Raw genomic sequence first — 15346 nt, forward strand, 5'->3', positions numbered from 1 at the left:
TTTAAACGTGACAATGATTGTAAACACACTGTCTCTGTAAACGCAAACCTGACAGAAAAACACACAGTAGAACACTAATCAATCACATAACTGAGGCAGTTTAGGATCATTCTGATAGAGAACAGAAAAAAGGCAGCTAATATCTAAAAAAGAGCTTTGAATGTCCTTAAAGGAGCCAGGAGAGCTACTTCAAGAAATGACAAGAAAGCTGCCTAATGTCTGGACATGTTTCAATAAATAGCTGCACCTATTTTCCATTTCCTAGCCAAATATAAAGAAAATTCTTCCTTTAAACAGGACCTCTTGCTCTTAATCTCCCTCCACACCACAGCTGGGATATTTCTGTGAGGCCGAACAAAGTCAGTGCTCTAGAAACCAGTCTGGCTGGAGCAAAGACATTCAGCTATATCATTATGGAGGAATAGAAACGAAAATAGCTCCCACGGAAGTAATCCAACACACCGATCATGAGGAGCAAAGGGAGTAAAGATCACAATCTAAACTATGGCAAACATTTAGATCTACTGGCCTCGAGGATTCAAGCCACTTCTCTTCAAACAGCCAAACCCAGTGTTTTTTTAGAAGATCAAGTTACTAGACAGGGCTAACCAAAATAACATATTTCACATCTACTAACATTGACCTTGGATGGAAAATTGCTTTAAGAGCTACCAACAGATGTTCACATGGCCTCTAAATGATGGTGAAGGTCATCTGACTGAGACACAATCTACCGTTCTACTGTTGCAGATCAGTTAGTCAGATTTGTTTGCTTGTGTTTACAGAAGGTTATAAAGTAAGGTGTTATTCTGTGTTATTCTTGTGATTTGACTTAAATATGAAGCAATAAAATGAAGCTTATCTTGTCTTTATCTTTAACAAAAGAGAAAGTTCTGTTTAGTTGAGTTCTTCAGTTGGGGAATTCCAAAAAAGTAAGTTCTTATCATAATCTTTATTATTATCTATTGCATGCAACTATATAGTTTTTCAGATGCCTTAGATGCTCTTCATTCTGATCAGAGTGAATCAGAGAGAAGAGTGCAGTCTTCGCTTGCTTTCCTTTTTTGTGCAAAGTGCCATATTCGCTGGGTTTGCCCTATTTGCTATTGAACAGCACAGCAATATTTCATCTTCTTGTTAGGGCAAAATATTGCATATCTTAAATTTGGAATTAACCTTTAGGAATGTCTTGTTGATTTTAATTATGTGACTTCATAATTTGATAAGTTGTCAGAACCAGCACAACAATAACCTCCGATTACATCACCTCTAGTGTACCACCTTATAAACAGCTCTACACTCTGCACTGATGACTGCAGACGGATTCAGATTGACTGTTTGCAACATATCAGCAAACAGTCTGTGTTCATAAAGTAGATAGTCTGTCAGTCAGGTAATTGCAAACCTTTGAGTCTCAGAGTGACTTCAGTCAGTCTCGCTCAACCTCAGGACAACCAACTGATCACCACAAAAATTCAATTAAAATTTTTTCGTATTCATAAGAAGCGTGACATTCTACTTTAACTTTAGTCTGATTGAGCCATAAAGGCGATTGGAGATCAGAGATTTGAGTTTACACTATTGTAAGCTAAGAATTCAAAAGTTCATTTACCGAATTATATATTAACCAGCAATAATATTTAGATATGAAAAAGGCCACATCACGAGAAATTACTTAATGGAAAAGTTCAATAGAAAAAATAAGCATTTTTTTAAAAGTTAGTTTTTTGTGATTACAGGCATTGCTAAATGCTGAAGCTACGTGACTGGAAGCCTAAGCAGTCTCTAACTATTAGGCTCACCACAGACATAGACATATAGCATCAGTGACTTGTGTTGAGTGAGTGGAGAAAAATGTGAAGAAGCTGAGTGACAAACACATATGCAAGCACAGGGCTCCTACATATGCACACAAATGGATACACTGACTCCCTGATTCGTGCACACACAGAGGCAGGCATACGCTCATAATCTAGCACACAGGGCTGATAAAAGCCTGCCAAGGCTCCTGTGAGACAAATAGAACAGCTAATACGATTCCCACTGGGATCACACATTGCAACAGAAGCAGCACACATCAGGGCTTTAATCACCTTGTTGTACAGTTAGTCAGAAAACGGGGTAAAGACAACATGCTTCTAAGCTGGCCTCCACTGCTCTCTCAAATTTATGGCCCTTTAAGTAACTTTAGTATTTACTCAGCGGCGTATGAAGGAGGCAGGGAGAGCAGCACAAAGAAGTATCCTTGGCAGACACTGTATTTGTCTTTACTTAATATTTTTTGGTAGTAGGTCTGGGTTTTGACACATTCTTGGTTTTTCCATGCTACAGTAGGATTTACAGCGACTGCTCCAGTGGTCATGAACTCTCGATCATTGAATCATTATTGTCTAACGCAGAACTGATCAGACCTGAACCACGTCAACTGCAGTCAGAGAGATTTTCAGGCAGCCAGTGTGAAGGCCAGCTTCTAAGTGATATATCTGTAGCCTCTGAAGAAACCTTGACAATATCATTGGCATTTGCTGGTAACTAGATTGAGTAATGGCTATTTATTAAGAACACTGGCAGTTTCCTTAAAGAGCAGCCACCTCTGTGGCTGTAAAATGAAGCCAACATGGAAGTGGTAAAAACCGCACTTAAGTGGTCACTTGAGACTGGCTCCAAAAGCATGTCACTTCTTATCGACTCTATTGATAAAAATGCCCACCGTAAGAACTTTAACGAACAGGAACAAAAAAGTTTTGGCCTCCATAGTTTCCCCCTTTAACACAACTGTACAGATAGTGACTTATTTATTTATTTATTCATTCATTTACACCCATTTAGATTTTGTTAAGGACCAACGTTAGGTTTTCTTCAGATATGCTGACCACAGATGGTGTACGATGGCTACCGTGACATCACTCACTGGTTTCTGAATTCTCGTTTTCAAGCCTTTATGACATTTGACAAGGTGGGGTGGGGGTGGCCTGAGAAACTGCTTGATAACTGGCCAATGACTTTTGATTGACTGTGGCTAATCTCTCGTTTTAAAATATGGCATGACCAAGATTTGCAAAATAGATTTCCCAGCACCAGCTGAACACATGAACAGGAGTACCACAAACTTTGCAGATCACCTTAGAGACCAACATCCTGGTCTTTATGAAGAATTTTCAACAACACCTAAGTATTAAACAGCAAGAATGTTACTGTTTCACTTCTAGCAGTTACCCCTCATTAGCCAACTGTTGAGCTGTCATTAAAACAGCGGTTAACAAGCTCCTTCTAATAATACAATCATAACAGTTATGTGGGAACTAGGTAGCAAATGGAATTTAACAGGCACAGTCATTAGAGTGTAAAAAGAGTTTTGCTTCCCTTAAAGACCCAAATTGAAGACATCTACCAGCACCTAGGCAGAAATGGTGGCAGCCTGCTTAACCAGCAGCAGGAGTCCTGACAGGGACTAGAAAGAGAGAGCAGATTTCTCCTGTTTTGGCTTCCTGTTAAGTCCAGAATTGAATTCAAAATCCTGCTCCTCACATACAAGGTCTTAAATAATCAGGCCCCATCTTATCTTAATGACCTTGTAGTACCATATCACCCTATTAGAGCACTTCGCTCTCGCTCTGCAGGCCTACTTGTTGCTCCTAGAGTATTTAAAAGTAGAATGGGAGGGAGAGCCTTCAGTTTTCAGGCCCCTCTTCTGTGGAACCAGCTTCCAGTTTGGATTCGGGAGACAGACACTATCTCTACTTTTAAGATTAGGCTTAAAACTTTCCTTTTTGCTAAAGCATATAGTTAGGGCTGGACCAGGTGACCCTGAATCCTCCCTTAGTTATGCTGCAATAGACATAGGCTGCCGGGGGATTCCCATGATGCATTGAGTTTTTCCTTTCCAGTCACCTTTCTCACTCACTATGTATCAATAGACCTCTCTGCATTGAATCATATCTGTTATTAATCTCTGTCTCTCTTCCACAGCATGTCTTTATCCTGTCTTCTTTCTCTCACCCCAACCGGTCGCAGCAGATGGCCCCGCCCCTCCCTGAGCCTGGTTCTGCTGGAGGTTTCTTCCTGTTAAAAGGGAGTTTTTCCTTCCCACTGTCGCCAACGTGCTTGCTCATAGGGGGTCATATGATTGTTGGGTTTTTCTCTGTATCTATGAAGCACCTTGAGGCGACTTTTGTTGTGATTTGGTGCTATATAAATAAAATTGAATTGAATTGAATTGAATTGAATTGAACCATCAATGAAATATGGTGCCAGGTTCCCAGAAGCACTTGAAATGAACAGGGCTGTTACTGAATACATTTACATGAGCTAAAAGAATAAAGAAGAATAAAAAGCAAAAAGGCAGTGTGGTAGCACAGTGGTTTACACTGTTGTCTCACAGCAAGAAGGTCCTGAGTTCAATTCCACCATCAGACCGGTGTCTTTCTGTGTGGAATTTGCATTTTCTCCCTGTTTTTGCGTGGGTTCCTTTTGGGTACTCCGGCTTCCTCCCACCATCCAAAGACATGCAGCTTGTGGGGATAGGTTAATTGATTAATCTAAATTGCCCATAGGTGTGAATGTGAGCGCAAATGGTTGTCTGTCTCTGTGTGCTAGCCCTGCGACAGACTGGTGACCTGTCCAGGGTGTACCCCGCCTCTCACCCTGTGACAGCTGGGATAGGCTCCAGCGCCCCCCGCGACCCTGAAAAGGATAAGCGGAAGTGGATGGATTGAAGAAATAAAGAGTATTTTCCTGAGTATTGATATCGAGTTTGAAATTCTAGAATGGTGACGACCTTACCCCCTAATTAGCAGGTAAAATTAGCTTTGAATTGAGCTTTACAGTTTATGAATGTAGCTTGTAAACCACACTCTAATCCAAATATGAGCATTAATCAACTTTTTCTTAATTATTAAAATAGCAGCTAACAAGTTGTGATGTGGGAGCAAGGAAGCAAATGTTAGTTCTGCCTAAAAACCAACAAATTCCTACAATAAGCTCCAACAAACAAACATGGCAGTCCTGACGTCCCTGCAGCTACATCTTCTATATTCTGTTAATGTTTCCAATACGCAGCAGCTCAATGCCCATGTTGTTGTTCTTGAGCACACGGATAACATGAGGAAAGAGGTCCTTGGCAACAGCGAAGATAGAAGTGCTGGGGATCTAAAATATTGCACCCTCTGAAGCTTTGATGACTGATACTGGTGAGTGCACTAAAGCTGAACCTTTTGCTTTTTAAAAATCTTCCATATCAGTGGAGATAAGAATGAGAAAAGCCAGTAGAAAGAGACAGAAAGACCAAGAGATTGGCATGACTCCTCACAGCATGAGATAGTAGATACACCATGTTTTATCAGGGTCATTTTGGTCACATCTCTTTAGATTAACATCCAGCTCTCTGTGGATCTGAATGTCATATCATTTAAGGCGTTTAACACTCGGAATGTCTTGATCCGATGTGTTGTGCACTCACAAGGTTGTTCAATGAGTTAATGCACAGGCGTATATGGACAGGCTATGTGTGCAATGAAATATTCATGCAGAAGTACTCAGAACTCAGAGGAGGGTAGAGCACAAACAGCACCTCGGCAGACGAGAAAAGCCCCCAAGGAATAACAGCAAGGAAGAAAAGAGCTGGAGTGAATATAATGGGGGGTAAAGAATATACAGAATTATATTTATAGCAATACTAAAAAATAAAATGCTCTGACATCCAGTATTTGTTCACAGTGACAACGCAGATCAATATAAACTTCTCAATCCTTTGATCATGCTAATCACAACCTGTCCATCTACAGCGAAGAAGCGCATTAATCTAAAATCCACCTGCTATTTTACAGCCACGCTTCCTCCAATGTTTCCCTGCCAGCACTTTGACTGACATGTTCTTGTAGTGGTTTGGAGGGAGCTACTGCCCTATCCTGATCACTTCCCTCTTGACACCACAAACATCCCTCCTGTCTTTCAACTGAAAGGATGATGATGGTGGCGAAGGTCCACAGAGGAGGATACTACAGATTTGGCTTTAGCCCAAACCAGATGCCCTCATTTTTCTCTCTGGCAAACTGGAGAACAACCAGGCTTTCAAGGAGCTCAGTGTGTGAGAACATGCACCAATTAAGAAGATCAATTTCAGCTGACACTTCTGTAAATCACAAACATTTTATTATAGTTGTGTTTTTTTAATTAAGATATTAAAAACAACATGAAGACAAATAATGCACTACTGCAATTATATTTGTTTATTATCGCTGAACTCTTAACTCTGGAAACTGATTGCAACAAGGACAATACTGGGCTCAACGTGAAAGAAGAAAAAATAAACCATTTACTGTGTGATATGAGATGGATATTTAAAAAGGGATTTTTTTTGGCTGAAATGCCAGCATTTAATGTAACAAGTTGCCTTTTTCCCTGTTTGCAGATGTGGGTGAAAGACAATGGGATGAAAGCCTGTTTATTTCCCCTTAAATGGTGCCACACTGAAAAGGGAAACGCATTTGTGGATTGAGCAACAGCGTTGAGTATGTGATCTGTGTTCGTGAAAACCTTGTCAAATGTTCCCCGTCTTCTCTGGTGCCTTTTGTTGGATTGGATGACTGAAATCTGAAGGATCGAGACATATTGGCAATTTAACTATTTATTCATTTAACAAACAGATGCCTCTATAGCTCTGGAAGAACCATACAAAGCTTGGAGGATAGAGTTTGGTCCCAGACTGTGGAGATATTGGGTTTGCCAAAACTGCAGAATCGAATTTTGATGTCGTTTAACATTGACGTTGCTTCCAATGATAACAAGCCTTGTTTTTCCAGTGACATCACCATCACAATGCTGCCACCAAAAGCTATGCAGTAATCAACATGTTGATCCAACTGCAGTAGGCAGAATCTGGACTGATCACTGAACATATTTCTCCAAATGTTCAGGTTCCAATGCGCATGGTGCTGACACCAGCGCAAATGGGCCCGACGGTCAAGGGCAGCTGCAGCAGGCCTCTTGACAACCCTTTAAGACCACAGATTGGCTGCGTGCACTCTGTTCTGTATTGTCTGGGTACAGAGCTGTCGGCCATATTGTCCTGCAAACCTTGTCTGCAAATCTGTAGAAGACTGCCTACAGTTCCTAAGTTCTGACAGGGTGAGGAAACAGTCTTCTTGTAGCGTCATCTTCTTGGGACGCCAGCTTCGCAGCCTGTATCTGGCATGTTATAGTCCCCAATTATATGGAATTTGGCCTTCAGTTTGGAGATGATATAAGGGCTCACTAAAAATAATGCTGTAACTTGCTTTTGTGGAACATCAGCCGAAAGTTGACCTATCCAGATCAGTCCAACATGGTGTGTTTGGAGTAGACACCAACTGATGCTATAGCAGGGTCCATGCTCACCAGTGCTGCTATTAAGGCACCAAACCTGACTGCAGTTGAGGTATCAGAAGCTCAAAACAAGAGTTAATAGAAGAATAAGCTGTTTGGCACTGACATTGCTTTTTCATTGGTTTTTCATAGATGTAACCCACAAACTCAATTCTGCTGCTCAACCCACAAACACATTTTTCTTACAGATGTGGCACCATTTAAAGGACAATAAAGAGACTTTTATTTGATTGGCAAACTGACTGAAAATATGACATTCAGAATTTTGCACATATTAATTTAATTTATAAAAGTGTCTTAGAATTTTCTTGAACATTGTTTAAGTTCTGAATTTATTTACTTGAAGTTCATAATAATAAATCCTTTACAGGATTCAGAGTACATAACACCACTGTGGTTAATGAGTTATTTTCATAAGGGGGAAAAAAATCAAAGAAACAAAACAACATAAAACAAAAAAACTTTATGCTTCGCAAATCAGTCACTGCATAACAGAAGAAAGTTTTTTGGTTTATTTCTATAACATCGGATCAGACTGGGGCTCTGGGTGCATCTTCATCACTTTCTAACATGTAGAAGACAGAAACATTGTTTTGAGGAACACTTGAATGCATTTCATTTCAAAGCCACTCATCTCATAGACTAACACTTTAGGTATTAACATTATATTACAGGTTGAAAACCAACCTGTTGGGTGAACTACATGCTAATTCTAATAAAGCAACAGAGTGTGGATTTCTGATTTTTCATGAGTAGGTGGGCAATATTCTGTCTCTACTACTACTATGTGCTGCAAGCAGTACTGACAGCTTTGTCAACTGTGAAATGTGCTTGAGTATACAAACTGACTCATTGTTAACATGCACTTTGCTTAATTCGCCGTGGAGAAAACATCATGCTCAGACTGTGGAACAAGTATTTTATTCCCCTGAATGAAGAAATACAGTCTGTACAGTAACATGACCGTAAATAATACTGCTCCTTTTATTTATCCTTTGCACACAAGAGTCATACATTTTAGTTGGCTGTTTTGCCATCCTTACCTATGGAACTTTTTTATGCTGTGTTATGGAATATATATTTAAATGATAGTTAAAGCTAATGAATCAGACGGCACAGTTTTTCTCTATATTCAGTCTAATGATGTTGGCCAGTGTCAAATACTGGATCAGGGCAACCCTTGACACCTTAAACCATTCTTTACAACTTTGTTAATGCATTTTTGCCTTTGGAGAGAAGGGGAATATTTTAAACTATTTATTTTGAGCCAGTGACTCCTTCCAGGAGTAGACCCCAACCAGTTTATTAGTGATCTGATATTATTGGGTATTGGCTAACTATTTGTTTATCTAATGTAAACACAACAACCTGCTGTAATCTGTTTATTTTTCGTATGTTGGAATATTTCATTTTTATCTTCCTCCAAACACCCCCATCTGATCACAGCAGATGGCTCCCCCTGCCTTAGGTGGTTCTGCTGCATGGTTCTCCAAGTTTAAAAGGGAGTTTTTCCTTCCCACTGTCACTGTGATTGGAGTAGCTTGATTGTAAGGGTTTTCTCTGTATTATTGTAGAGTATCTACCTTACAATATAAAGCACCTTGAGGTTGTGATTTGATGCTATTTAAATGAAACAGAATTGAATTGAATTGACCAATTATTGGTACTGGTATCAGTCTTAAAAGTCCTTTATTGGTTGGGCTCTAGATCCATGCATACCACTCTAACATGTGTAGAAACTGCAGCCTGACTTGCCTGTTTTGTGCTATGTTAACACACAGGACCACAGGAGAAAGTGTGGTTGTAGAACAGTCAGCTGAAAAATATGTGAAACTCAGTTTAAGCTTCCACACGTTGAGCTACTCTCAGCAGGTAATATATGAGTATTCAGACAATATGCAAATAGTACACGACCCGGGTCAGGCTGCAACAAAGCAACTCAGCAAGAGAGAGAAAAGCAGCAGTACAAACATTGTAATGTTTATTAAAAGTTGTCAATTATGCAAGTGCACTGTATGTGCAGTATGTCTTTGGATGTACACTCAACAAAAATATAAACGCAACACCTTTGTTACTGCTCCCATTCCCCATGGGATGGACGTAGAGACCTAAAATTCATTCCAGATACACAATATAACCATCCCTCCCAAACAGTGGTCACAAATCAGTCCAAATGTGTGGTAATGGGCACATCTGCCATATTGAGATAATCCATCCCACCTCACAGGTGTGCCACATCAGGATGCTGATCTGACATCATGAGTAGTGCACAGGTGTACCTCAGACTGCCCACAACAAAAGGCCACCCTGGAATGTGCAGTTTTTTGCGCTATTGGGGGTCTGAGGACCCAGAACCGGTCAGTATCTGGTGTGACCACCATTTGCCTCATGCAGTGCAACACATCGTCGCATGGAGTCTATCAGATTGTCAATTGTGGCCTGTGGAATGTTGGTCCACTCCACTTCAATGGCTGTGCGAGGTTGTTGGATATTCGTGGGAACTGGTACACGCTGTCGTATACGCCGGTCAAGCACATCCCGAACATGCTCAATGGGTGACATGTCCGGTGAGTATGCTGGCCATGCAAGAACTGGGACATTCTCAGCTGCCATCTGCCCTGAACAATGTGAACCATGATTCATCCGTGAAGCGCACACCTCTCCAACGTGCCAGACGCCATCGAATGTGAGCTTTTGCCCACACAAGTCTGTTACGGCGACGAGCTGGAGTCAGGTCAAGACCCCGATGAGGACGACGGGCATGCAGTTGAGCGTCCCTGAGACGGTTTCTGACAGTTTGTGCAGAAATTGTTTGGTTGTGCAAACCAATTGTTCCAGCAGCTGTCTGGGTGGCTGGTCTCAGACGATCTTGGAGGTGAACCTGCTGGATGTGGAGGTCCTGGGCTGGTGTGGTTACACGAGGTCTGCGGTTGTGAGGCCGGTTGGATGTGCTGCCATATTCTCTGAAACGCCTGTGGAGACGGCTTATGGTTGAGAAATGAACATTCAATGCACGGGCGACAGATCTGGTTGACATTCCTGCTGTCAGCATGCCAATTGCACGTTCCCTCATTGCTTGTGGCATCTGTGGCATTTTGCTGTGAGACAAAACTGCACATTCCAGGGTGGCCTTTTGTTGTGGGCAGTCTGAGGTACACCTGTGCACTACTCATGATGTCAGATCAGCATCCTGATGTGGCACACCTGTGAGGTGGGATGGATTATCTCAATATGGCAGATGTGCCCACTACCACACATTTGGACTGATTTGTGACCACTGTTTGGGAGGGATGGTTATATTGTGTATCTGGAATGAATTTTAGGTCTCTACATCCATCCCATGGGGAATGGGAGCAAAAACAAAAGTGTTGCATTTATATTTTTGTTCAGTGTAGATTCCAGCAGAGCAGAGACTCACAAGCTCACTTACAGTAAGCTGTGAGTGTGGAGTGTGCAAGCACCTCCACATCCCAACTGTTTGCAGTGGTCGCATCTGCTCAGTATCACTCTCATCATCAGTCTCAGCCCTCAGGTGATTTTCTACCAAACACTTGACATCCTCACTTTCCCAGCATCCTCTCTGTCACTCCTTTAAGTACTTTAACTGCTTTTTTTACTCTGAATCTCCCATCTCCCCCTACCACAACCATCCATGCATCTCTTCCACAATCTATTCCTCCTCTTTCTGAGATGAGCGAGGCGTGGTCCTGCTGGACCACTGCCTAAGACAAGTGTCAGCAACGATCTCAGCCGCTACTCTCTGCAGTGAAATGGCGCACCGCTGAAACGATTACACCAGATAGGTCCCAAGGTCAACAGAGCTGTCAGGACAAGCTCTAAACTCTTCAACTCCAACCCCTCCCCGTGGACGATAAGGAAAACAGGCGGAGGTGTTAATCGAGGGCGCTGTGCGGCTCACAGACTTACTGACACACTCTCTCATACAGTTCATTTTCATCTCTCTCGTTTATGCAAATGTTCTTTCATTTGCTCGTTAAGTTGTTTTTCTTTGGCAGTCGCAGGGCGCCGCATTATTGCAGGGCTTGTTCCTCATAAACATTTTATAGATACAATACTGAAACGCAAAAAGAAAACCAACAAAGCACAATCTGTGCCTCTAATCAGAAGTGGTGCTCGGATCTGGGCTGGTACACTTGAACGTGACAGGTTGTCATTGAGGAAATGGCTCAACAAGGGGTTCATTGTCTATGTAGGTGGTGAGATCAGGAGAAAATAAAGAGAGCATGCCGAAGGACATTTGGGAAATTTGCTGACAGTTTATGGGGTGGGGGGGTGGGTGGGGGTGTGGGGGTGTGGGGGGGGGGGGGGGGGGGGGGGGTTGGTATGTACATGCTTCCCCTGATATATATGTTTATTTGTACAGCACATCTAAACAAAAGAGCACGCAGGGGAGGTCACTTTAGCCTGACAAAGGTCACATTTCCTAACGCAGGAAAACTGCTTCCTGGCCGGTAAGAGCTCTGCTGTAAGATGGAGTTCACCAAGGAATAGTGCTCACACACTACCTCGAATTTCTCAGGGAAACTCGGAAAGAAGGAGACGCTTCGACCTGCGTCGCTGTACTTTGATGCTTACTTACTGTGTACTGTGAAGGTTAACCTTACTTTATCTTTCTGTGTAGACCGCTTAGAAAAAAATCAAACCTCGTTAGTACCTGTGAAACCTTAAAAACGCCTCCACTTTTACTAACGCCGAGGATAAAACAAAGCTTTTTAACCATTCCCCACTTAAAAGAAACAAAAGCAGCTCTGCCTGCGCGGAAACAAACACCACTCCAGATAAACTGCTGTAAGCAAAGTGCTGCCATTAATCAACTATGCTTGTGGTTCAGAATGAGTAGTCGCCTGTAACTTGTCAAGGGCCTTTACATTAAGTATTTGCTTTTACATTCCAAAGGCAGACCTCGAGTTTCCGTGAATAAAGCAGTCTATTAATCTTGCCGTCAATCTGTGCACCTGCAGAGAGAGAAGGGGAGAGGGAGCAGGTGGGGGGGGGGGGGGGGGAGTTATCAACCCCTCAAGTGTTTGAAGTGCTATTTCATCCACAAGAGAGACACAGATGAATACTAAGAGAGGTTTCTCCAAGATGGTGTGGAAGAGCAAAATCTATGAATGTTTGAATGACTTTCAATACAGTAAAGGTAACGGCACCTCTAAACAGCACCGAGGGTAGGGAGAATGATTTATGCAGATGTGAGCAATGGATGAGGTCTGACTGTCACTAACAGGGGGAAGGTAGATCTCAAAGTGGGTCTAGAAACACACTAAGGAATAGATTTAGATTTTTCAAACTATCATTTGAATCAGTGATCTAGTAATAAGAGCAGGATTTTACAAGGACTAGCTTCTGCTCTCTCCCTTTTGAAATTACAGACAGCATGTAGACAAACAGTGATCACTCTTCATTACAGCATACTAAACACCCCCGTCAGTACAGGAACAGGAAGAGAAGTAAATGCCTCCTGCTCTGCCAATGCATAAGACTGTAATATAAAACTGTCATTCATCAGAGCATAGTTCAGGATGGATTAATTCCCAGTAACCCACCAGAAAAAATTCTGAGAATGCTGACAGACTGAGTTGCACCATATGAACAGAATGAATTACAGAACTTATTGAACCTAGACCATCTCATCTGGACCATTTTTTGTGATGTGGTTTGTGATTGTCATTCCTTCTATTGATATGTGTGTATGTGCAACCCATTTCTTGCATTTCTTTGTACATATTATCTCTCCTTTCTTCACCTGCTGATCTTTTGGGAAATGTGAGACTAACACATTAAAAACTGTTAAAAGGGTTAGAATTGCAAATTAAAATTTTTAATTTAAAAAAAAAATGCTGCTAAATTTTATAATTAATCCATCCAAATAATAGACTGATCATCAGAGTTAACAGTGATCTCATTTCACTTATCGATCAGTCTTTGACCAGTTTTTCCAGTTATAAAATCTCTTTATTATTTAATTAATTATATTAATTATTAATTAGGCCTCATTTCTTTAACCATAAGCAATAAGAGTAAATCAATAAAATAAAATCAGGAAATAATAATATCCTGATTTTATTTTTTTAAACGGAGCAGTGTAAAAAGTTTCTGTATATTTAACAGAAACTTTTTGGCAGCTGGATGCCCGTATAAACCGTATAAACCTATAACAGTATCTTACTTTTGGCGCTCCCCATAATACTGTTCTAATCACAGAAATCAGTTACAGTGTGGAAAACAGAATATGATAACAAAGAGATTCTTTAAATTGCAAGTTACTACAAGGTTAATTCAAGGTTTGGCAGATAAAGAAGAATAGTAGGTACACTACATTATACATTATCATTTACTTATTATACGTCATGACTGTGGGGATTACCTCAGCGACTTTGCTAGCACTCTGATTTTGAACTGGAACCAATCTGTTGTGTAAATTTTTTAAAAATCATTTTGTTAGAAGAGTGCATCGTGGATAAGTTTAGTGACCTTTCAGTGGCATCCTTAATGCAGTGGGGCTGGGTGGGCGGGGGCAGTAATGGTAATAATGTAATAAGGTTGCAGAAAGGCTGGCTGCCAACCACATATTTCACAACATATTTATGGTAACAGTGCAAGGTAACATTATTCTTTGATGTGTACTATTCTTCTGCAACTCGATAAATGACTTACTGGTAAATTATGCCAAAGTTGTTTAACTGTGTGGAATCAATTTATAACACTTAACGCTATTGTTCATGCAGGCAGACGCCCTAACGGGGGCCGGGGACTCCGTAGATGAATTGGAAAATAGAGGAAATAAAATTATCTTTGCACTTTTCCCACACTGTTTTCTTCCTGATAATCCGTTATATGTTGAGTCTCACAAACACACACTACCTCGTGTGTGGGCTTTATATTAGTGACGTGAAAGTCTTGACTGCTCCTACTTACAGCGAAACGGTCCTGTTGGGTAAGAAGCTGGGCTGTAAGGTGTCCATCAGATCCACGTCGTCGCACACAACTTTGATTCGGACCTGCTGCCTGCTCAACTCCTTGGACCTCTCAGCGGAGCAGTGACAGCTGTCAATGATCAGATCCGGGCAGTTTCTATTGCTCAGGCTCGACTTGCACAGCAGGACTATTACGCACAATAAAGTCAGCGCCCTCATTGTGGACTGAGATAACTTAAAATATAAGAAGAAGAAAGGGAAAAAAGGAAAGAAACCCGCTATTTTCAAGTGATGTCGTCCCAGCTTCTGTGACAAACAGGGACCATTTCACATTCACTCCCGTTACAATAAAGTTTCCTCCGTTCCTGAGCCGAAGTCCAGATCCCAAACCCCGCTCGTCACCTGCTGCGCTGTAATGAGCTGAATACTTTCGCTGTTTTATTGCTTTTAAACCAGGAATAAAGTTAAACATCGCGGGTTTTAAATGCTGACATTTCTGAACAACAGTCTTACGAGCCGGCTTCTGTCATGTGCTCTGGAGAAAACTTCCAAAAGTGCGTTTTCAAAGTCAAACTTTTCGGCGACACTACCTTTCGCGCTGGCAGCAGAAATCAAGAAATATTCCCTTCACGATCCATTTAAAGTGCTTCTGTTTAAACCGCTGCATGCAGTGTTGTCATTCTTTGTCATCACGCAGTTTATGCGCCCTTGGACTTGTTGCGCATGTAGTGTCCCGAAAGTCCCTCCCCGTCCAGTCCTTACAGGCGTCGGTGTGGGCTCATAAACGTCTCATTGCTACAAGAGGCCGTTAGATAACGTCCTGAAGACTTTCGGCTTCTCTTTCTTTCGGATTGCGCTTACTGAAAGCAACAGGGGGAAGAAGCCCGTCCTCTCATCTAAATAATAATCAATGAGTGGGATCACAGATGGGCTAAATTAAACAATTTTCTCGTCTTTGCCACCTCAGAGAGTCCCCGGAGGTCCTCTAGACCCATGATTTCTCAAACACAAACATTTACACTGCCTGATGAAAAGTGCTGCTGTTT

The 15346-nt window shown here is 41.6% G+C and overlaps 1 protein-coding gene across 1 annotated transcript in view; it reads right to left on the minus strand.

Moving 5' to 3' along the window:
* Positions 1-15112, minus strand: part of adgra1b (adhesion G protein-coupled receptor A1b) — a 199487-nt gene extending 184375 nt beyond the window's left edge. Inside the window, exon 1 of the mRNA XM_085428849.1 lies at positions 14302-15112. Within this exon, the coding sequence (XP_085284975.1) occupies positions 14302-14519 (218 nt within the window). The 5' untranslated portion in view covers positions 14520-15112. The remainder of the gene's footprint in view (positions 1-14301) is intronic.
* Between the last annotated feature and the right edge of the window lie 234 nt (positions 15113-15346).

The sequence above is a fragment of the Rhamphochromis longiceps genome, linkage group LG13 (genome assembly GCF_057381845.1).
Source record: "Rhamphochromis longiceps isolate RC_006_pf linkage group LG13, R_longiceps_female_GT1.1, whole genome shotgun sequence".
In the NCBI taxonomy this organism is placed as follows: domain Eukaryota; kingdom Metazoa; phylum Chordata; class Actinopteri; order Cichliformes; family Cichlidae; genus Rhamphochromis; species Rhamphochromis longiceps.